Source organism: Cygnus atratus, chromosome 18 (genome assembly GCF_013377495.2).
Source record: "Cygnus atratus isolate AKBS03 ecotype Queensland, Australia chromosome 18, CAtr_DNAZoo_HiC_assembly, whole genome shotgun sequence".
Taxonomy (NCBI): Eukaryota; Metazoa; Chordata; class Aves; order Anseriformes; family Anatidae; genus Cygnus; species Cygnus atratus.
The window spans coordinates 10290332-10313084 of record NC_066379.1 but is presented as its reverse complement, the minus strand read 5'-3'; the positions used below and the strand labels follow the sequence as shown (position 1 = coordinate 10313084).

General features: G+C 63.5%; 1 protein-coding gene across 1 annotated transcript; it reads right to left on the bottom strand.

Annotated features, from left to right (window-relative positions):
* Positions 1 to 1039: 1039 nt before the first annotated feature.
* Positions 1040 to 21230, bottom strand: ARSG (arylsulfatase G). The gene is given in 15 exon segments (XM_035558809.2): positions 1040 to 1727; positions 2056 to 2146; positions 5175 to 5231; positions 5233 to 5296; positions 9250 to 9358; positions 12366 to 12446; positions 13029 to 13201; positions 15657 to 15794; positions 16017 to 16128; positions 16198 to 16245; positions 17134 to 17321; positions 17600 to 17914; positions 18074 to 18315; positions 20848 to 20963; positions 21114 to 21230. Coding segments are annotated over 15 exon segments (2121 nt in total). The 5' UTR covers positions 21172 to 21230; the 3' UTR covers positions 1040 to 1398.
* Between the last annotated feature and the right edge of the window lie 1523 nt (positions 21231 to 22753).

Here is a 22753-nt window from a genome sequence, read left to right as displayed (position 1 = left end):
TTTGGGGCGCTGGCGGGAGGGAGGGAGGGAGGGAGGAGGCTCCGGCTGTGCCCGGCCCCAACCTGGCCAAAGCCGCGCTGCCCTGCTGCTGGCGGCCGTGCCAGGACGGCGGGGCAGGAGGCTGCAGGCCAGAGCTAATTGCAGACGGTTGGGCAGCCCCTCTAATTTGGGCAGCGCTGCCCGTAATTACAACTCCCAGTTCCCTGTGGCTGGTGTAACACCTTGCTTCGATTGAGACAAGCCGCTTACGGCTTGTCCAAAGAAAGATCTTGGGTGCGTAAATTGGAGTCCAAAAGCGTTCCAGAAAACCCTCGCTCAGCTGCTGGGAAATCCTGGTGGTTTCTGAGTTTCAGTTGCGCCTTCTGTGTTGCCTCCGCAACTCCCCAGGCCTGCGCCTGTGCCCACTCACGCCCCAGAAGAGCTGTTCCCACCCCACAGCATCGCACTGGGATCGGCAGGAGCCGTTTCTCTGCCTGGAGCCCTGCTCTGCTCAGAGCCTTTGGGGCAGGTTCCGCTCTGTGCCCTCCCTAAAGAACGCCGTTACACCACTGGGCCTTCAGAACAGAGTTGACGGGGAGCGGTTACCCCGGTTCTGCATTCTTCCAACAGCCTGTTTCCAAAAAGCCCTTCATAACACCAGGACTTGGATACCTGTCCCAGAAGAACCTCTGAGGCAATGCACAGCAGCTGCAGGACGAGCCAAGCACCCTTCCCAGCAGGATGTCAGGGACGTGCAGGGCAGCTGTCACCGACAGCACAGGACCCTCTCTTTTACAGCTGTGTCTTCACCATAACCTGTTAATAAATTTCACGTGGCAGCAGCCGGAGAGGCAAGTGCTCCATTTCCCAGAGCGCTTCGTGCCAGCATGGCAAAGGCAGGGAATATTCTCTGCAGCCGCAGACTTCCAGGGTCTCAACACCAGCACAGAGGCTGAGGGCTCCTTCCTCCCCTGCCTTGCGCTCCCACGGGCCCAGGGGTTAATTTTCTGTAGTGGAAAGCCAAGAGAATTTCCCAGCAGAATTATCTCCAAAATTCAGCTCACGCAGATGGCAGTTTTAATGAAAAAATATTACTTTTTCTCATCCGAAGGGCCCCACCAAAAGCCTTTTTGTGCGCAGAGCCACCAGGTACTGCAGTGACCTGCTCCTCCAGCCACAGGGGGATCCTGCAGCCGGGGGGACAGTCCTGCTCTGTGCAGAGCTGCACCCAAGGGGACCCCTCCGCCTGCTCCCCCAGACCCGCGACTAACTCACCCACACTGCTGCACGGCACGGAGCAAAGCGAGCCGCAGCCTCCGTCCCTGCCCTCTGGCCAACCGCAAGCCTGGAGCCAGTAGGAACAACAGTCAAATTCACAAAACCAGAATCGGAAAAGGAGCAGCTCGGGCGATTATTTGCTTAAAGACAAAGCCGCGTTGCTCTTCTCTCGGTGCTGTGGTCCAGCGAGGCTGCGGGAGGTGCTTGGCATCGGCAAGCCACGTGCTGTGCGTTGCAGCACGGCCTCGCTGCTGGATCTCGGGAGTAATCTGCAACCGAGACGTTGTCTGTTGCAATATCCTCCAGAGCCTGCGCGTAAGCCCGGCTGATTGCAGGTAGCACTGCCTGGTACTCTGCGGATGCCACATCCAAAGGCTCCTGTTCCTGGATATCACGATCCAGATTGAAAATGAGGGGTGGCTGGTGACGCTCTTCTGGCCCAACGCTTCCGTCGCAAGCCTTCGCCCCTCCTAGGGAGGAAGGAGAAACCCACGGGAGTCCCAGGCTGCTCACCCCTGCCCCCGCACCACCTCTGGGCTCCTCACCAGTCCGTGATGGCCCCTTCCCACCACGGCCCAGCTCTGCGAGCCCAGGTCCCAGTGCCAGGCTGCGAGTGCTTCTGGAGCCAACCCCGCACTGCACAGCCCATCGCGCACACAGCTGGGCACCCACACACTCCTTGCTGGGCTTGCTCCTGCCTCTATTAATCTGGTTTGGTTTTTACCCGTACCTGCAGGGAACCAGGAATCTCAGAAGGTTTTTTTCCTGACCGTACGATCCCTACCACAGCCACCCTACCTGTGGTGTAGAACGCCTTGTACTGAGCCAGCCGCAGCGCCTCGATCTCTCCGTCCTTCCCAGCTGCCCCACTGTTGGGGTGAAGCAGAATCTGAAGGAAGAACAGAAAAAGCCCATTGCAGAGAAAAATCTGCTCTGTTCTATACCTGCTCCCTCCCAGCGTGAGACCATGTACCAGCCGTGCACACATTTAGGGACACTGCTCAGCCCAGCAGCCTCAGCAGCAGCTCAGCAGAAGGGAACTGGGAAGCGCCAGCATCTCGCTTGTGCCTCGTGTTCCTCCGAGGTCACCTCCCCGGTGGCAGGAACATCTCAGGGATCGGAACCGATGGCCAGCAGCTAGGCCACGAGCTCGGGCTGAGCTCAGCTCCAGCAAAGCAGGGGCTGTGCTCGGAGGTGAGGTGCCGGAGCACCGTGCCCACTGCATCTCCGGCTGACCCATGCCGTAGGGGGAGCGCTCCCTGCCCTGACAGCAGCAGGGAGCCGGGGTGAGGAGAAGGGAATTGGGAAGGGCGGGTCGAGTCTCTGCAGCTCGGTATTTAGGACACTTGATCCGCGCAGGACGCCTGCCTTGGCACTGGGGAGGGAGAAGACAAGTGAGCTGGATGGTTCGGCGGTCTCTGTCAGATAATATCTGCTGCAGAGCCAATGGCTCCGCTGAGTGATGAGTCACCAGAGGTTTCCTCCCTGGGAATTGCGTTTAAAAGTGATTCAAGAAATTTCCACTGTGCTAAAAACTAGAAACATCTGCTGAAGTTGTAGGCAGCTGCGGTGCCAAGTTTAGTAACAGTGTTCGCAGCTGATCAGTGCTGTAATGACTTAGCAGGTGTCCGGCACGGGAGCCCTGCCCCGGGCACCGCCGCGGGCTCTGCCTGCCCTGGGAGCCTCGTGGCCGCCGCTCATCGCTCCCCCGAAACACCGGGATCCGGGGGGACCTCCAGATGCTCCCGGCTTCCTCTGTTGCCTTCAATTGCAAGATTAAAAAAAATCACCATCTGGAATTTGGTTTAAAAAACGTATTTTACGGAAAAAAAAATGAAAACCTGCATGTGGGAGGCTCGGGTGTGAGCTGGAAGAGGTCACACAGCGTGAGCGTGCTGCAAGGAGAAAATGCGTGCTGTAGGTTATGCGGGCACCCCTCAGCCGGAATAAAGTAGCTGCAAAGCAGCAATCAGTAATTATTTAAGGGCCCACGAAGCCAAAACACCAGGAATTCAACCAGTTTGTCTGCTTCCAGCCTTAGAGCTCGGCTTTGCCTGCACCCTTTAACCCGAGCAGCACGGCTCGGATGCTGCTGCCTGGCTGCAGAGGCACTGAAACAACCACGGGCTCGTTCCTGAACGCGCCTCATAAACCCCACGCTAAGAAAATCCATTCTAATTCACCGCACAAGTGAGGAGCTTGTTTCGACTGAGCCCTTTCAAGAAACGTTCCCAGGTCCGCAACCCGTGACTTTGTTATTAAAGAACAAAAAATGAAAAGGAAAAAAAAAAAAAAAGAACAAAAACCCTTCTCCTCAGCAAACCCTCCATCTGAACTCCCAGCTCCGGGCTGTTTTCGTAAGCCAGCGAGTGCGTGGGGAGGAGGAGCACACCCCTCTGACATTAAGCTCATGGAAAGAGCTTATTTGTCAGCCGCTCGTACCCTTGATACGTTTCGTAGGATGTGTTTATTTTTACTGTAAATAGCCTTTGCTCAAAACAGGACCTTGGCCCCGGCCCAGCACCGTCACAGGTTGTGCCGGTGCCGAGCGCGGGCCGGGACGCGAGCAAGGTTACGGGGCCGCGGGGAGCCGCAGCCTCGCGCCAGCCCCAAGGAGAAAACCAGCTGTCAGCGGCGTGCGTCCGTCAAGCGGCGGGGCGAGAAAAGGAACTGCATCGGCAGGATTTGTGTCAAGGAAAACCCGGCGACATCAAAGGTGGCTTTGCCATCAGCTGCTCGCTGACGAAAGGCGCCGCGCGCCCGCTGCCGAGCGGGGAGGGAGCGGGGACAAGCGCAGCGGCCGGAGCGCGGGGCGATGCTCGCCCTGCCGAAGGCCACCCTGTCACACACGGCGTGGGGCTGGCGGTCCCCAGGGATGTTGGGACGGGTGGGGACAAGCCAACAGTGACCTCCGGGGACACGGCACCCGGGGCCGGCAGGTCCCAGCCCCGGGGGCTGATTCACCGCTGCTCGCACCCCACGGCAGCACGAGCTCCCCCAAAAAGCAGGGGGGTGGCAGTGGCTGGGGACTCAGCCCCAGTTTTGGGAGGTGACTCCTCATCCCAAAGCATACAGGAAGGAACACAAGCCCTCTCCAGCCCCACACCACGTGCTGATGCCAAGGCTGCCAAGCACCAGTCCCCCTCTCCAGCACCACGAGCACGCAAGAAGAGGGTTAATCCCGAAGAGCAGCTCGAGCGCACGCTGGCTGTGTCCCATCCTCTTCCCCAGTTTATCTCACGGTTCAGTAGAGGGTTCCATAAATACGAACTAAATACCAAAACCCTGATGGACACAGAAAGCAGATCCAGGATCCCTGCTGGGAGCTGGCTTGCAGCGCTCGCAGGAGGGCGGACTTGAAAAGCAAAATCAGGCTTTATCTGTGGGACTGCTTTTAAAGCTGCTTTTTTTTTTTTTTTTTGGTTCAGCAAAGATCTTGTGAAACTCTGAGAAAAACGCATCGCCATACTCCTTGTTCTCCTAGCTGCGTTTTTCATGCTTAGAGGAGCTGTCAACAGCTCCTATTGTTGCATAGGTGGAGAGCTGCAGGACACGGGGCTGGCTGCCCCACTCGAACATCAATAACGGGCACGTTTCCGAGCCAAGGAGCTCGGAGAAGAAGCGCTTAATTATGTCTCTATCTGTCAAGATAAATAAAGCAGATACAACTAGGTCTGAGCCCTGGGGATCTTTTGTTTCCCACGCCTGTGCACCTCCTGTGACCAGGAAGGAGCAGAATCACGCTGGGCTCGGCGGGGCCGCCGGAGGTGCGGGCACGCAGCCAGCAGGGCCGGTGCTCCCACGGGGCTGCGTGCTCCGGCCCCGAGCCCTTCCGATCCCATCCCCTCTGCCCACCTCACCTTCAGCTCAGAGGCAGCTCGGGAGGGGGACGTCACCAGAAAGGGGCTCTGCCTTACCTTGTGCCCCACGTCCGACTGCCCAAAGAGAACCGGGGACACGTCCAAGCCGTCAAAAACGTCGGTTTGGGGGAAGCGTCGCTCCAGCCAGGGCCACCAGCGTGGGGAAGATGTCCAGGGTGCTGGGGAAAGAGGCAGGTTTCAGCCGAGCATGGAGCTGAGCCCCCCAGGCACCCCGCAGCCCCTTGTCTGGGGGGGTCCCTGCCTGCTTCCCAACAGCCGAGCCCTGCAGAAAAGGCTACAAAGGGATCCGGGAGGTGACCCAGCCGCGGCGAGCCCTCGCTGCGAGCACCTTGGGCATGGTGCAGGGGGGTCCCCGAGCGCTGCCACTGCTGCACCTGCAGGTCCTGGGGCGCAGGGCACAGGCACAGTGGGCATGGGGCAGCCCCCACCCCGCTGTCCCCCCGACCACAGCGTGGCCGGGCACGCGGGGAAGGCACCGGGTCACCCCCGGCAGAAAGTGCAAGCACAGGGACTTTCTGCGCCAATCCCAGCGCCTCCCGCAGCCCCAGGAAAATGTGGTCTCGCTTTTGCATCGCGCAGCACGAGCCATCGCAGCCAGAATGGAAAATGAGAGCGGTGCTATTTTGTGCGCTGCTACCAAAACGCCTGTCAGCATTTCCACCCGAATCCTCTCTTTTCAGGGGCCTCAGCCACGGGAGGAGCGCTCGGGGCTGGGTCCCGCTTGCTCCCCGTGCGCAGGGCGCGGGTGACCCGGTGTCCTGCCACCTCCGGCGGGCTCCTCGGGGACACGGAGGCCAAGAGCCTCCGCGTTGGTGCCTGCTGCCTGCTAGTTGTGGCCTGGGGCCAGAGCTCGGAGGCGGCAATTCCCCTTGCTCACTCGCCCGGAGGCTCGGGAAGGGCCAGGGGTCGAGCGAAGTTGTGCCCCGCTGCATGGCACAAGTGTCACGTCCCTCCCTCTCGGACAAGTGACATCGCAGCGCTGCCCAACCCCAGTAGGTGGCTCGGATTGGGGGGGGGGGGGGGTGCTGGCACCCTGCACCCTGCCAGAAGCACCGGGACCTCAGCACCCCCCTGGTTCTGGCACCCCAGGGTGCAGCAGCGGCCGCGCTGCGGGACCGGGGCCCCTTGCTGCTGCCCGGTTGCGTGAGCAGAGAGAGAAAACAGCCCGGGACTTTAGGGCCCCTGTTTCTCCCGTTCAATGAGTTTTAATTTAGCTGCTAAGAGACCGAGAGGACAAATAAGAACAAACAATGCTGAGGAGAGCTGAAAGGCAGCCCCGGCTACGCGGCTCTCATGGAGACAGCCCGAGCGGCCGGGAGGCGCCGAAAACCTCGGGCTCCCCGCTGGGAGCTGGGCGCATCCCTGCAGGAGCCGCTGAGCTCCGTGTGGGGCTGCCCCACGGCGCTGCCCGGGGCACGTCCCGCAGGATCCGGCCCCGGCACTGTGCACCCGCACCCGTCCCGAGCACGGGTACCCCAAAACAGCAGCTGGGCACCCCGGGAAACCATCACAGCAAAGCGGACAGGGCAAAGCTGGGGTGGTGTGAGACGGGTCCGAGGCTCCACGCAACAAACTGAGAAGAAGCAACGCGTTTTCAGCTGCTCAGAGGCTCTTAGCAAGGGCTCAGCTCCGAGGGGTGCACAGGTAGGGGACAACCACCTAAAAATCAGCCCTGAAAGCCCCAGGTTGAGATCAGGGTCCCGCACCTGCAGCAGCCCCAGCCCTGCCGGCCCCGGGGCGCTGCGCTTTCCTCCTTCGCCACCCCGCTGACCTATTTCTTCAGCACCCCGCTTGGGCACGGCAGGAAGCTCCGGCAATTAAACGTAATTAAGAAGAGCCGACGAGGCAGCTCCGTGCAGGGCGCGCCGAGCGGCTGCAGGTCCGTGCAGGCACGGGGCAGGGCGCAGCGGGGCAGCACCCCCCGCCCCCGGGCACGCTCACCCCACTCACCCCACACAGGGCAGGTAACGAAGGGCAGGTAACGAAGCGAGGCCATGCCCGGCCTGGCCACGCAGCCCTGGGGGGAAGGAGCTCAAGGAGGGCACGGATGGAGACCCCTGGGGACCCCCGTCCTGCTGCCCCAGGGAGGGCAGCACAGACACAGGCAGGGCGCAGACGCGGCTGGGGGATTTTCCTCCCGCTGCCAGCGTTTTCATGACCTCGGGCAGAAGGACGCCCCAGCAGGCAGGTAACGCCTGCCCTTGCCCAGCCCGTGCCCTTCCCAGCAGAGGTTTCCCAGCCCCACTGCACGCCTTTAAGGCTCTCTGCAGCTCCCAGCTCTCCCCTTCAGGGAGGAGAAGCTTTCCACCGCGTTATTTGGGCAGCAAGAAGCTGACCCAGCACGCACGTCCAGCCAACCCGTGCCCGGTGACACAGCACCACCACCACCTCACCCCACTGCTGCTCGGGGACGTCAGCTCCTCTCCCTTCAAACTGCAATCCCAAAGAGGGCTGAGAAAGCCCCCAGCTGTGCTGGAGACCTTCAGGAACCGGGTCTGTACGGCTTGGGTGGGACGGGGAGGACGCGAGGACACCGGTGAAACAACCTGCTTGACTCAGGAGCATTTAGGGTGGGAAACCCACCCCGTCCACGTCCTCGGGACAACTCCCCGGCCAGCACCGGGGGCTGGGCGTCCCCGAGGACCCCCACGCACCAGGGACCGCACGGCCCCAGGCTGCTGCTGGCGGCGCTCCTGGGCCGGGGCCGGTGCCAGCAGCGGCCTCAGCGCCCGGCTGGCAGCTTCCTGCCTTTTGTTGCTCTGTGTCACACGCCTGAACTTTACGAAACCTCCTCGGGGTTTGTTGACTTTGAATTTCCGCGTCTGAGGCAGGCAGGCTCCCCCGTAGGCATCTCTGAATAAGCAAAGGCGTGCAGCTGGGCCGGCAGCTTTCGACAGGCCGGGCTGTGTTTCCCGGAGGAGCCCCGAGGTGGGACCGGGCCCAGCTGCAGGGACGTCAGCGCCGAGGTGACCGGCGGCCGCCCGGCACGGGGAGCGCACGCGGCTGGAAACCACCCGGCCCCGCAGCCAGGGCGCTTGGCAGGGCGGCCCCCGGGTCACAGCGGCCCGGGGATCGCAGCTTTGTCTTCGAAGTAACAAAAAAAAAAAAAAAAAAAGGAAAACGAGGAAACTCCTGGGGAGCTGCACAGCCCCCCCCCCCCGTGAGTGCCCGGCACGCAGCGCGGCCGCGCTGCTGGCAGCGTTCTGCCTTTACAGCTGCCCAACCTGCTGGGCTGGAAATGCAGGAGATAAGGTCGCGGGAGATAACCGGGACCCCGGGGCTGCTGCGGTGCAGGGTGCACGGGGAGAGCGGGCTGGAGAGGGGACAGGGAACAGGGGGTCCCACGCAGGGGAAGGATTTGCAAGTGAAACCCCAGGGGTGCCTGGCACCACGCGCCTTGCACCCTCAGCAAGACATCAGTGCTCCAGTGCATGCCCTGAACCTTCCCCCCTTGCAAAAATCCAGCTCCCAGGGCTCTGGGTTTGCTGCGAGGGGAGCTGCAAGAGCTGCAAGGAGGGCTGCACGGAGCGGCCCCCCATGCCACCTCCGCAGTGCCGCCGTCCCCGGGTGCCGCAGCCCCAGCCCTTCCCCGCGGCTCTCACCCCAGCAGCGGCAGCCGGGACAACCTCGGGGCCCGGCCGCATCCTGCGCTGAGCACAAGCGCCATCCCTCCGGCCGGCCCTCCCCGCAACCGCGCCCTCCTCCACAGAAAGCCATTTCGCAAACCACAAAGCCGAAGCCTGCTTCTCGGTGGGGAGAGGGAACATCGGCATCTATTAATTATCGAGAGGCGCTCGGCCACCGCGGGGAAGAGGCACGCCGAGCCCTGCAGCTGCTAGCGCGGAGCCACCGGCCCCACAAAAAGGGCGTTTCGAGCGTTGGGAGTCTTTTGGGGCAGGACAGAAGCGCAGCACCGCAGCGCAGGTGACGCCCAAGCGGGGCACTGCTGCTGCCGCCGCCGCCATCCCAGCAACCCCCTTGGGGTTGGAGGTGTCACCCGCGGGGGGACAGCGTGCCCTCGCAGGGCTGGCAGGAGCACGCCGTCCCCGGATGGGCTGCGGGAAGCGGGGTGCAGGCAGAGGCCACCCCAAAAGCCAGAGGCAGCCCCTACCTCAGCACGGCGCGGCTGCTCCGCGCGGCGGGGACGCGGCCGGGCCAATACGCCAGCGCCGGGACGCGGTGCCCTCCTTCCCACGTCGTCTGCTTGGCCGGGCTCCCACCTGCAAGAGAAAGCGGCCGCGCTCAGCACCCCGCCGTGCGGGGGCTTTGCAGCAGTGGGAAACCCCCGAGCCCAGAGCTGCCCTTGGAAAGGGACTGCCCGGGCTGTTAGATGACCCTAACGGGGGAAGGTTTCGCTGGATTTTGGAGCTGGGTCAGGGGAGGGAGAAGAATTTTGCAGGAGTTTTTACAAGAAACGAGGAGAGAGGGGAAAGGGGGCTCGGTTTGGCACTGCCTTTTGTTTCTCGTCTGCTCCAGCGAGTGACGAGAGAGGCAGCCGGGAGCTGAGCACGAACATCCACGGGAGCTGAGCACGAACACCCACCCTCTGGGCAGGAGACGCAGGAATTTCACCCAGGGGCTCCCTCCCGGTGCAGAGGGTGCGGGGCTGCGAGCGGCACCAAGCGCACAGCGCCCTCGGGCAGATAAAGCGCTGCCACCTGCCCCCGGCTTCATTAAAAATCCGTTCCTGCTGGTAACGGCACAGCTCCCTCCCGCCGCCGCTCGTCCCCTGCCACGGCCCAGAGGCCCCGCTCTGCCCGGGGTTTGGGAAATGGGGAAGTCGCCCAGCTCCTGCCTGCACCGAGGTGCTGAGCACCCAGATGGGGGCTGAGGGTGGAAATGCGGGGCTGACCAACAAAGTGGGGGTGCTGAGCAGTGCCACAGAGCTGCCGCCTCTGCTGCGGCGCAAAGGGCCCCAAGCAGCCGGGGGGAAGGGACTGGGAATGGGGCAGAGGGAAACTCCCGGCCCCATTCCCGGCACCAACTTCCCGAGCCCTTTGTCTGCCCGGCTTTCAGCGTGCACATGGCAACGGCTCGCACCCGGAGCCATTTCCTCCGGCAGAGCCAAGAGCGAGGGGATCCTCCCACTCCTCCTGCTCCTGGTCCTGCTCCTCCTGCACCACCAGCCCCAGCCCTGCTGGCTGCTGGGGGGCTGCAGCGGTTTGGGATGCCCCGTGCGCCCCAACCACAGCCGCACCCAGCGCGTGGTGAGTGCAGCTGCGGCACCGCGCTCCCCGCATCTTCTGATGCCATCGGAAACGATCCCAGTTCTAACAACATCAGCCTGCTCGTACCTCTGCTCGGGTATTTACCAGTCCTTGCAGCACTGCATTGGCTGTTCGAGGGGGTTTCTGCACAGCCCGGCACCCCGAGGGCAGGGGAGTGGGGCTGTCTGTCCGTCTGTCCACCTGTCCATCCGCGGACGGAGCAGCCAGGGAGCCAGAGGGGAGCGTGAGCTCACGGTGACGCTCCTGGTTGCAGCCCGGGCTGCAACACCCCAGACCCGGGCAGGGATTTCTCTCAGGAGCCGAGATGACGCAAGCACGGTGAGGCCGCAGCTTTCCAGGAAAAAGCGGAGCTTTCCATGCAGGGACAAGAAGCGCGGCGTCCCTGCGCCCCGGCGGGGGCACAACGGGGCCGGAGCTTTCCTGACCCGTCCCAAAGCACCCCCAAAACACGTGCGTCCCTCTGATTCCCCTTTTTGGGGTGTTTGGGGCCAGGGGATGGGAGCTGGGCTTTCCAAGTGGGCCGGGGGCTCCTGGGGAGGGGAGGGGAAGCCCCCACCGTGCAGCCCTCGACTCGGAGCGGGGGGCCCGGCACGCGGGGCTGCTGCTCTCCGCGAGCGTGGGCTGACTGCAGTGACCACCGAAATCAGTGGAAAACATTCCTGGAATTTGGGTTGGACCCTAAAAGGAAACGCCAAGCCATGCGAAACCTACATAATCCCGCGCAGCAGCACCTCCCCTTCCTCCCTGTCCCCGGGGACGTGGGGAGGGGGAGATGCCCCCCCCGGCCGGGACCCCCGAGCCCCCCGCGGGCGCTGCACCATGGGCACGGTGCCGGGGGGGGGGGACTTCGCAGCTCCCTGATCCCACAACAGCCGGGGGGGCTCAGAAGCCGCCGGTCCCTGGGGTTTTAGAGGCAGCTCCCGGAGAGCCAGCAGCCCAGGAGGAGCTTTTCGGGGTTGTTTTCGCAGGGCTGCGTGTGGGCAGCGAGATGCTGGAAAGGGGCCGTGTTGTCGTAGGTTTGTTCCCGACCGCCGGACGGCCCGGACCATATGCTCCGGGAGCTTGTGACCGTCGGTTGCTCAAGAGCAACCCAGGTCGGCGGCGGGGTTTGTTTACCAAGAAAGCGAAGGTTAGGATCCCTGCCCGAGCACCCGACGGCCCTGGGAACCAGAAAGGGAGCGGGGGGAGCCACGGCGGGCAGCCCCGCGGCCGGGCTCGCGCGGGACCAGCCTCGGCTTCCTCTGCTGGGTACGGGTCAGGAAGCAGAGGAGGAGGAGGAGAGCGGCGCTGCCCCCGTGCCCCCCGCCGTGTCCCCCCCCCATTCCTGCGCTGACCCCGAGCGATCGGGGCAACGGAACCCGACCCGCGTTTACGGTGCGTAACACAAGCAGAAGTGGGAAGCGCCTGACTCATGCATGCTTCTGGCCGCTCCGGCCGAAAGAAACCCACCGGCCAGATGGCTTGGCCGGAAAAGGAGGGAAAAAAAATATATATAAAAAAAAAAAAAAAGGTTAGAGAGAAAGAAAATAAAAAGTCCCGCCGGGCTGGGCTCAAGGGCCCCGGGCAGGGGCTGCGGGGGAATCGGGAACCGAGCAGATGAAGGGCAGGAGCTCACCTTCCCCGTCGCCCACGGGGCCCCCCGGTGCCCTCCCAGTGGTCCCAGCTCTCGCCAGGAGCGTGGAGCCCCAGGAGCTGCTGCACCAAGGGGCTGGAAGCAGCATCTGCTCCCCCTGGGCTTGCAAAGGGTCTGGGGTAACAGGGAGCTGGGGGGCTCCGGTCCCACCCGGAGGTAATTCTGGGGGAGAACAGACATCGCTGTGTCTATTTTAAATATAAGGAATGGTCGGAGGTGCCTTCGAGGCAACCCAACCCACGGCTGCCCCAAAGGCTGGGGGAGAGCAGCGCTCCCCGCTGGGTGCCGGGGGGGCAGAGAAGGGCTCCTGGCAGCAGCCCCCGCACACCCCCGGGGTTCAGGGGGTCCCCCCCACTATAAGGTCACCTCGTGTCCTCTGCCAGGCCCCCACCAACGGCCCCAGCCGTCCCGCCAGCTCGCACTTCTGCGCCCAAGGGCCGTTGTCACCTGCAAGAGAAAGCAACGTCCCCGTGAGCGGCGCTGGGAGCGGGGGCACCTCTGTTCTGGGGGACGAGTGGGGTCCCTGCAGCCCCTTCCCGTCCCCTCAGTGCTGCCCTACACCACCAAGAGCAGCACGGGGCCTGGCGGGCAGGGTTGGGGTTCCTAAAGGTTTATTTAGGGGCAGGGCTCGTTTCTGGGGGGTTGCCCACTGCTGGAGTGGGGCCGGGCACGAGGCGGCTGCCGCCGGCTCCAGGCGTTAATGAGCAGCCGGGCAGTTCCTGTGCCAGGAGCAGGGCGTCCTCATTAGGGAGGCTGCCCAGCCTGAGCGGATTTGGGCTTCTTAACGAGCGAGGATTTGAGCTTTAATTAGGCAGGGCCGTGGCCGAGGCGGGTGGCGGGGTGAGCAGCAGCTGAGCTGGGCTGGGAGCCGCATCCCCAGCGGTGGCAGCTCCGGTTCCTCAATCCCCCGGCCACGGAGCACCGAGGGCTGGGGAACACCAGCGGGCTCGTCCCCCTGTGCCACCCCTGCACGGCCAGGGCTGGCACGGAGCTGTCACCCCGCCACTGCAGGAGGTCCCGCTGCGTTACCTGTGAACCACAGCAGCGTGTCGGGGCCGGCGAGGCGCCGCAGCCGCCCCACCAAGGCGTCCATCTCGCGCAGGGCGGCTCCGTAGACGTCCCTGCCCGGCGGCGCCGTCACCTCCAGCGGCACGTGCATGTGGGCCAGCGCCACGTAGAGGAAGAAGGGGCGCCCGCTGTCACTGCAGGGAACAGGGGGAGCAAATTCAGCTGGGTTAGGGAGAGGGGAAGGGGAGGACGGCTGCAGGAGGTCACCGCGGTGGTGGCACTGCCGAGCCGGGCACAGGGAGCCGTGACCCTTCCGAAACCAGACGGCTGCAAACCCGCCCGCCCCGCGGGATGCTTGGTCCCGAAACCTCAAAGAACCTCTGGAAGGAAATGGGAAGGAAAGGAGGATCGCTCCTGATTTTGGACAGCAAATCAGGCAGGTGGGGTGGCTGTGGTTTGTCCCACACCGGGTCGGGCACGTTCCCGGGGGGCACCTTCATGTGCCCGCACCTGCCCCGGCACCGCCGCCGGGAGGAAGCGCCAGGACGAGCGCGCAGCTTCCCCCCGTGAGTCACTTCTTCCCTGCTCCTGTTGAAACCTCCCCGGTGCTGCTTCCTTCCCTTCCTGCTCCTGCGGGTGCCAGGGCTGTCCTTCCCCGAGGCGCTCGCGTTCGGGACGGGCTCGCCCCTTCCTCCGGCCCCCTGCACCCCACGGCACCCAGCCAGGAGCAGAACGCCCCGCGTCGACGCGCCCCCTCGCATCCTTCTTCCTCCCCTCTCTCCCGGGGCCCGTTTCGGCATCTTGGCCCCCCCCTCCCCGGCATGCTGTGCTCATCCCCTGCTGCTCCGGGAAGTTATTTCAGAGGAGGATGAGCAGCACAAGGACGACCCCGACGCCGCAGCCCGGCCCTGGACAGGGAGCGAGGCACGTTTGCTGCAGCGTCCCGCTCGCCGCGCGCTGCCCCGCTGCCTGTTTGCTTTTAAATCATCAGAGGACACGTCCTGTTTTCTTGTTTACGGCTATATTTATCTCCTCCGACGAGGCCGCTCTTCCTCAGGGACCTCGGAGGGGAAGGGTGGGATGGCGGGCGGCGGGGAGGGGCCGGATCCCGGGGACGTGTGTAGGTGCGCGCCCCAGCCTGTGCCCGTGCCCGGCCCCATCGTGGCTGGGGGGAGCCAGGGGCTTTTGGGGTCCCCCCCCCCCACCCTGTGTTTCCTTCCTTTGCCCCACGCACGTCACCTATGTTGGGGCCACAGGTTCCCAAATCTCACCCCTCCCGGCACAGCTGCTTTATTGCCCAGCAAAACCGGAGCCCCTCAAATTTTTGTGCCCTCTGAGCGCTGCAAAACTCCTGCAAAACGCTGGGATGGAGGAAATGGGGTGGGGGCTGCAAATCCCTGCGTGGGCACGGCCACGCGCTGCCTCCTTCTAGCACAGAACCTTTGCCCCTGGGATTTCAGGGTGCCCCGAGCAGGGTGGGCACTGCTCAACACGCCGGGGAGGATTTTGGCACCCGGGGATCGCTCGCTGCCTTCGCAAGCTCGCGGAGAGTGCAGGAAACCTGCCCGAACCCCGCAAGAGCCGCCGGGCGCAGGAACATCCCCGGCATCCCCGTGACTTCTTATCGGCAGAAATGCCTGAGCAAGGCCCGTGATTAGCGCTGTGCTGGGGCAGGGCCGCTTGGCTGTCCTGCCACCACCTGGGGCACGGCACCGCCCGGCTCGCGCCTGGAGCCCCGAAGGGCCGCGCCAACACGGGGAGCTTGTCCCGGCCCCTTCGAGGGGCTGCCGTGAGCAGGCCGGTGGGAAACAGTCTGCGGGGCCCAGGGGAGCACTGCCATTACCCTGGCACTCAGCTGGGAGCCCCGTTTGCCTTTTGCATTCCTAACTCAGCCCCCCTCTCTCCTGAAAACTGAGCAAACGTTTAATCGATAACTTAAGACCAACGTCCTTGGCTTTTGCTCCCGTGCTCGCTGTGCTCTAAGTGTCCCGGGCAGAGCCAAATCTCACTGAATTGCTCAACCTTCACACGGCTGGTTAAAAAAACACCAAGATGACAAATCCTGTGTTCTTTTCATTGCCCCATAACAAGTGAGTCAGGCAGAGGAAAACTGAAATAAGCCATCAAAGAGAGGGAGAGGAAAGGCAGGCACCTGTTTAATCCTGTTCTCCATAAACTCAGACAACCCCAAAACAGCACCCAGATTTATCCAGAGCGCTGACGCAGCCCTTTCCTTGCAGTCCCCTCCTCATTTCTCCCATCCCTTTGCCCCCGTTGCAGCCCACAGCCTTTTCTTAGCACCCCTGCGCACGCAGCCCCCAGGTCGGTGCTGAGCAGCGGGCACCATCCCCGAGACGGCCTCGTACCGCGCTGCAGGAAGGCGTTTTGCAAAGTCACAGCTCCTAATCCTTGAATAACAGGGATCAGCATTACGAAACCCGTCAGCAGGGCTCGGGGGCTGTCGTCTCCCAGGAGCTGCTCTGCACCTTGGAGAACGGCAAGCCTGGACTCCGCACGGCCCGGCACCACTGGGGAAGGTCGCCCACGAAGCCCGGTGATCCCCAGGTGCCCCAGAAGGAGCACAAAGTGCTTGCAGAGACCCACGGGCTGGCACGGGGACGGGGACAGGGACAGCATGTGGCACCTCACCTTGCCCGCCGGACGAAGCGCGCCGCCGCCTCCGCGTAGCGCTCCGTCAGGCTGCTGAGGTTGACGGGCTGCTGGACGATGGTGAGGTTCTCCAAGAGAGGAAGGGCCACGTCCGTGTAGCACTCCTTGTCGGCGGGGCTGCGGGAAGAAGGCACCCCGTGCCGCCCACTCCGCAGAGGGGGCCAGCAGCACGCTGACGTCCCCGCGGCGCGGGGTGCTCGCCGCCCCAGCACCCCCCAATTCACCTCCCCGGGGCATTTCCAGGGAGCACACGGGAGGAGACGGCAGCAAGGAGCAGACTGAGGGGCTGGGGCCGCAAATCCCAAATCCCACCTCGCGGTGCCGTGCCCGGAGCCGTACCTGGTGGCGACGCCGTGCCGCGGGCAGGGCGGGCAGGGCGGCACGTTGTAGCCGGGGGTGTCCGTGCAGCCCATGTCGTGGCTGTAGGGGATCCCGAAGTAATAGTCGAAGCCTGCGGGGCAAGGAGGGGGTCAGCAGGAGCCGGGTGAATGCGGGGCGCTCGGCTCCGCTGCCTCCTTACCGCGGGAAGTGGGGTGGTGGCGGCCGTGGTGCCCCAGGTGCCATTTGCCTGCAAAAAACAAAATCATTTCAGAGGTTAACTCGGCTCCGGGCGCTGCCGTCACAAGCGACTACCCGCAAGGCGCAGCGCAGGAGGTTTTAATCTAGCAGCGAGAAAGGCCACTTGTTTGTGCTGGCCTCATTTCCAGAATGCCTTTTTTTTTGCAGAAAGCCAGAAAAAATGCCGAAGGTATCTCGTGTCCGTGCAAATCGACCGTCTCCAGCCTTAAAAGGCTCTTTGAGGCCTCCGCGTTCGGAGGAGACAACTTTCTAACCTAGCACAAAGAACCAGCCTCATCCTCGGGTCCTCCACGTCCCGAGGCTTGCTCACACCGAGCACGCTGATAGGAGTGGGGGAACGGCAAAAATGGAGCAGGAGAAGGGAAAGGGAGGGCTTTTGTGCCAGTGCAGCCCCAACACGCGCGATCAGGGGGAGCAAAGGACTTGGTGCTGGTGGTGCACTTGCACATGGTGTAGGGGCAGGAGGGTGCCCAACGTCACGGACCAGCAGCACCAAAAGTCCCTGCCAGCACCTGCCGTGTCACGCCCAGCATCACACCCCCGCGGGGCGTGCGCGGGCAGAGCTGCTCGGCACCCTCACATTTCCTACGGAAAATTCAGCATTTCCAGCGTAGGGTTAAGCAACCACGGCTTCGACTGGAAACTGGGGCAGGCCCAAATTTCAGGCTGCGTCTTACGCTTGAATACGAAATCTGGGGATTGCGGGAAGAGGGGGGGGAAGTGCAGAATCCCTCCCGCTCATCCTTTGGGCTTTCCTTTAGCCGCCAGCTACCCGCTGTGCCTCCTCCGTGGGGGAAGGCACGGACACCTTCATCATGGGCACCTTCATCCCGGACACGGGCACCTTCATCCGGGCCAGCGCCAGCCCCAGCCTTACCTATCGCCCCCGTGCTGTACCCCGCCGCCCGCAGCACCTCTGCCAGCGTGGTCTCGTTGAGGGGCAGGCCGCCCACCGAGGTGACGGCGAAGTTGTGGGTCACCCCGTTGCGCGCCCCGAGGCGCCCCGTGAGCAGCGAGGCGCGGGACGGGGAGCAGGTGGAGGCGGCCGAGTGGAAATCCACGAACCTGGAAAAGGAACAGAGCCTGGGCTGGCGAGACCTGCACGGGGTGGTGCTGCCCTGTCCCTCCCAGCTTGCCCGCACACAACCCTCTGTGCCCCGGGGATGAGGGGCTGGAGCTTGCACGTCCCAGCTGTGCAGGGACCTGCACCCCAGGGTGCCGGGCTCTACCCATGAACCCAAAACTACGTCGCTGAACCCCTACTGGGAGGGAAACCCCCTCCGCTGCAGGGCAGAGCACCCAAGGATGCTCATTTTGGGCCAGGGAAGGGGCACAGCCATTACCTCGTCCCTTCGGCAGCCAGCTCATCCAAATTCGGCGTCTCCTTCGTCTCGGCCCAGTTGGCCCCGAGGTCCCCCCAGCCCAGATCATCCGCCAGGATGACAAGGAAGTTCGGCCGCCCCTGCGCCGCGGGGGGAGCGCGGAGCGCCGCCAGCACGGCGAGCAGCAGCACGGCCCGCGGGGACGGGGTCCCCATGGTGCCACCCGGCGCGGCACGGCCCCGCTCGCCGCTGTCCCTCGCCGCGATGCCGATGTCCCCTCTCCAGACACTCCTCCTCTGCCGGGCCGCCTGCCAGGCCGGTGCTTCGCTGCCTCGCCTACAGGGCCGGCCAAAACGCCTGCTCCAGCTCTGGCGTGCAGGCACAGCTGATATTCCTAACCCCAGTGCTGGCAGAGGTGTCGTTCTTAGAAGTCAGGCACTCTCTTTGAAGTCACTGTCACCCTATTTTTAACTTGCTTTGCTTCCCGGTAAATACCTCATTAAGCGCAAAACCAAACTGTGATTTTTCCCTCCAGAAGCGCGCTCGATTTGTGCAGCAGCTCCTGTCGGGGCGACGTTCACGTCTGGCGGGCGGCTCTTCCCCTGCAGAGCTAACGCACGGAGCTGGCAGCAGACCGCAGCCTCGGCTCTCTGAAGTGGACAAAGAACCGCCGTGGCTGTCCCGACGACCGTCACACTGTCCCTGGCCTCATCCGGGAGCCACCACCACGAGATCGCCTGTGCCAGAGACACACGGAGCCATCAGGACCTGCAGGAGCCCCCCGGACCCCAGCCGCAGGAGCGGCTTTGCCCTGACGTTGTGCCCCTCGCTGCCCGAGTGCCTGCCCGCTGCACAGGAACGGTGCCCGTGTGCTGCAACCAGCCAGGGCAAAATGACAGAAGTCAGGCAAACTGGCAATGCAAAAAAGCCCAGAAACTTCTAGGATTACAGGATTAAGCATAGCGCTTCGAACGGGTGTGCTGGCTTAGGGCAGGATTTGGCCACAGGTGGCAAAGAGGCACCAAGAGCGAACACCCCAAAAACCGACAGCGGAGACGCGGCTGCGAAAGCCAACCTACGGCCAAAGCGAGGTGAAGCTGCTGAGGTTTGCCAAAACCACGCCGAGCCCTGCACAGGAGCGTGGCAGCAGCAGGAACACGTCCCAGGGACGCGCGGCCAAGCAGGACAGGAGCCACGGAGATAACCCGGGAGGGCGAGGAGGGAAGGGAATGGCCACAAACCAAGGGACGACGCGATAGGAGGCAGGAGAGGGGATCGGATGAGCCCCATCTGTAGGCCAGGAGCTTTGTAGCCGGCAAAACCATTCATTCGCGGGTTTGCCATGCGCATCGTAAAAGCTCGGCGCCGTCAGCTCCGCAGCACAGCGGGGCAGTGATCAGGGATGTAACCCAATTCGTAACCCGTTGCCCAGAGCTTTCCTTTGCAAAACTTCCACGAGGGCCTCGCGGCTCCACACGGCGACCCCCGCACGCAGCCCTGTGCCCATCGGCACCGTTGCTGACCGAGGTGAATGCTCTTGTCTAGAAACTGATGCAGGATTTTATAACCCCTGCCTAAACAGGAGAGGAACGGCGTCACGACTGCGATTCCTCCCCGCCAGCACCAGGCGGTTTCAGAGAGGTGTTCCCTGCGGGGACCCCGAGCCCCTCGTAGGGACCACCACCCGTCAGAGGGGACGTGGCAGGCACGTCGCTCGCAGGGAGCTGAGAAAGGGGCTCCCGCACAGGAATGGCACGGGAAACCCACACTGGAGTTCTGCTTTAGCACACAAAGGGCCGGGGCACACGAGCAACACGCCGGGGCTCTCCGCACGGCGACGGGGCGGGAGGACCGGGGGGGCCTCCAAGCGGTTCAGGGGGGGCGAGGAAAAGGACGAAGTTCAGCTGAGCTCCACGTAAGCATCCCGGCTGAGCCGTGCTGAACCCGGCCGGCCGCAGCCTTGCCAGGAAGCCACGCCGTGTAATTCAACCCTCCGGCACCTCCACCGGCGTCCAGCAGCTCCCGGCTCCCCGAGCCGAGCCCCAGCAGCCCCGAGCATCCCGCAGCCGACCCCTTCCCGCGCCGGCGCTGGCCCCGCGCCGTTCCCCTCCCTGCGACCCCGCAAAACCCCGTCCTCGTGAGGGCCCCGAGGACGGAAATCAAGCCCGTGCGCTCCCTGTGGAAAAGGCACGGGCAAGGTTACATTTTTTTAACGCAAATGCGAAAAACGAACCCAGCTGCTCGGAGGCTGCCTGCTAATACGAGGGCTTCTGGGTTGGCCCGGCAGGGCCGCTTCTGGCAGGAGCGATAGCCCACAATAACAGCCGCCGCACCTCCGCCTCCCCACGCCCGCCGAGCATCCAGATAGCGAGAGGCAGCCTGAGCCTTGGCAGGGCTGGCTGTTTGCTTTGGGGAGGTACGCCGGCGTGACACGGCTAAGGAAAACAACGGGGCCGTTTTCAAAGGACGCCCTCTTCTCTCTAATTTACACGGGAAGTCAGCCGGGGCCTCGATTTCTGCAGGAGCGTCAGACGGAACTTCTTCATCTCCGATCCTCGGGAGCCATTTGGAAGGGATGCGGGGTCAGGCGGTGGAAGCAGGACGCGCCCGCGCGGCACGTGCCTCTCGCCCTGCTCTCCCTGCCCACGCCGGGACTATCGGCAGCGGGTCCAAACTCCAGCAAGGCGCGATCTGCATCGCCCTCCGTGTGCAGGACCGGGACGTGCCCACGGCTGTGGGCACCCGCACCCGCACCACCTGCGGGTGGGCAGCAGGGAACGGGGCCACTGGGTCCCCGTCCCCACCTCGTTACGGGGCCACCCATCCCCACCGCAGCTCGCCCCACAGCACCACGTCACCCGATCACCAGAGCTTGCCAAAGGCAGGATTGTGCCCAAGCAAGGCAGCGTGCCCCGAGGGGCGCTCCCACCAAAGCCCTGAGAGCCGGGGGCTGCCCGGCGGCCCCTGCCCAGCCCTGCCTTCACCCCCAGCCTCTCCCCGTGCTCTGCCCCGACCCCCTTGGCCCAGGTGCCTCCCCGGCCCTTTTGATCTCCAGTTCCTGGGAAAGTCTGGGCTCCGCTGGCGTTCTGCCCCCGCCGCACGCCATGCGTATCCTCGTATCCTCTGCATCATCCGCTCGAGCCAAGGCGCCCGCACGGCACGGAAGGCAGCGCGGCGCTGCCTGCGCGGGCAGCTCTGGCTGCTCTCCGGGGTTTTCTCCTTCAAACCCCCTTGCGAGGAGGAACCGGCCCTAAAACGAGCCCCGGTACCTGCCGGGAGCTGCGCCTCGGCAGCATCCCTGCTCCCCGGGGACACCGCTGCAGCGGAGCCGGACGGCACCCAGGGGACGGAGCTGTGCGGCCGTCTGTGCCTCTTTTAGCTGTTTCTGCAAAAAAAAAAAAAAACCATGACTCTGAAAAGATTCTCCCTGGCTGCCTACGGTGGGAACATGGCGCCTCGCTTCGCGCTAAGCAGTTGTCAGCAGGAAATGCTGCACCGGCGGCCGCAGCCCGATTAGCTCCTCGTGCATAATTACCCCCAGGAATCGAGGCCTCTTCCCCCTCCGGATAACCCGCTCGGAGCTCCCCCAGCATCGCGTGGGCTTCGCCGTCACACCGGGGACTGCTCGCCCGGGCATCACAACAGGCACTTTGTAGCTGGGAATAATTACCAAAAAAATAGTGAAAGCGTGGTTTTGTAAGGCCGATAATGCAGCTCGCAGAGAGAAGGGGGGGATAAGGCAGAACCAGATGAACCAGTTGAGAAAAACCCCAAAGCATCGGCAGCCTGCGCTGAGCAGAGAAGGAGGAATAGGAGAAGGCACCTCCGGGGCTGACCTGCCCGGGCAGGCGAGGGCAGCTGCCTGCTCTGCCCAGGGATGCCACTGGCACCCCCTAACCCCGAGCGGCCGAGCTCCCTGCCCGGCGCTGCACAGATCTGTCACCTATTTATTACACATTAACCCGAAGTTTACAAATCTCGGGGCCAGCGCCATCGTTTTCGCATTTTTCGCATTCTTTCACATTTTCGCGCCTGCCTGGCGAGCGGAACGGCAGGGACCAGAAACCCAAACCCCAGCGCCATCACTACACGAGGACGGATGCCCGGCCACATCCCGGCTGGGATGGATGGCGGCACATCCCGGCAGGGGGAAAAATCCTCATTTTCTTCCCAAAGTAATCACGCCCGGGGTTTATTTCTGGTTTGAGCGCAGCAAAGGGCAGCAGGTGCTTTGTGAGTTTTCTGTGTAGGGCAGAGGGTGCACGAATCCTGCCTCCTCGTTACCAGCACGTTTGGCAGCGAAGCCCCATTCCCGGTAACGCCGTCCCGACGGCGCTCCGAACACGGGACTTTATTCCAGGAAAAGGTTTTCGGCTGGAATAGTTTATACCAGTTCCCCTAACAGAACAAGCAGCGCTGACAAAAACATACTTCTGCAGATTTACTAGGATTTCTGCCAGGTCCCGAGACGGGGGGGAATGTTTTTCACCCATCTCGCTGCTGGGTCTTTCAGAGCAAACATTACACATGCGGAGCAGGGCCCGGCGAACCCGAGCAGAATAAATGAACTGCGAGTCCCCGAGCCGTGCGGTGGCCGGGCGCGGGGCCCTGCGCTCCCTTCCCCACGCGGCTCCGCTCCTGCCTGATTTATGCCCGCGGACGGGGCGCTCGCTCTGTGCTGCTGTGTTTTGCAGAGCCGCGCGCGCTGCTCCCGCGGAGCTCAGCCCCCGTCGAAGGCAGAGCCGAGCCTGGGAACGGAGGGCGAGCGATGGGGGAAAGCAGCCGGGCTGGGGACGCTCCGGGAGCGGCCACGTGCCGGGCTCCGTCAGCCCCCGTCGCTCCCCGAAGCCTGGCCGCGCTCGGAAAGCGCCGGGGAGAGGAATGGGAAGGTGAAGCAGAGAGGCAGATGAAAAGGACTGACAAGAAATACCAAGCAGTAAATCGCCCTCGTGTTGGGGTTCTTTTCGTGCCAAAGATATTTGCATTCTGATTTCTCCCCTGGAGGCACAAACCCCTCCTGTTGTCCCAGAACCACTCGCACCCGTCGCTGCCAGGAAGAATTACGAGGCGGGGAGGGCGACGGAGGCTGGCTGGGGTCAGCGACCGATGGACCGGCATTGCCGGGAGGAATTAGTCAAGTTAATTGCTTTGTCTAAGTTATCGAGTGGGATCGAG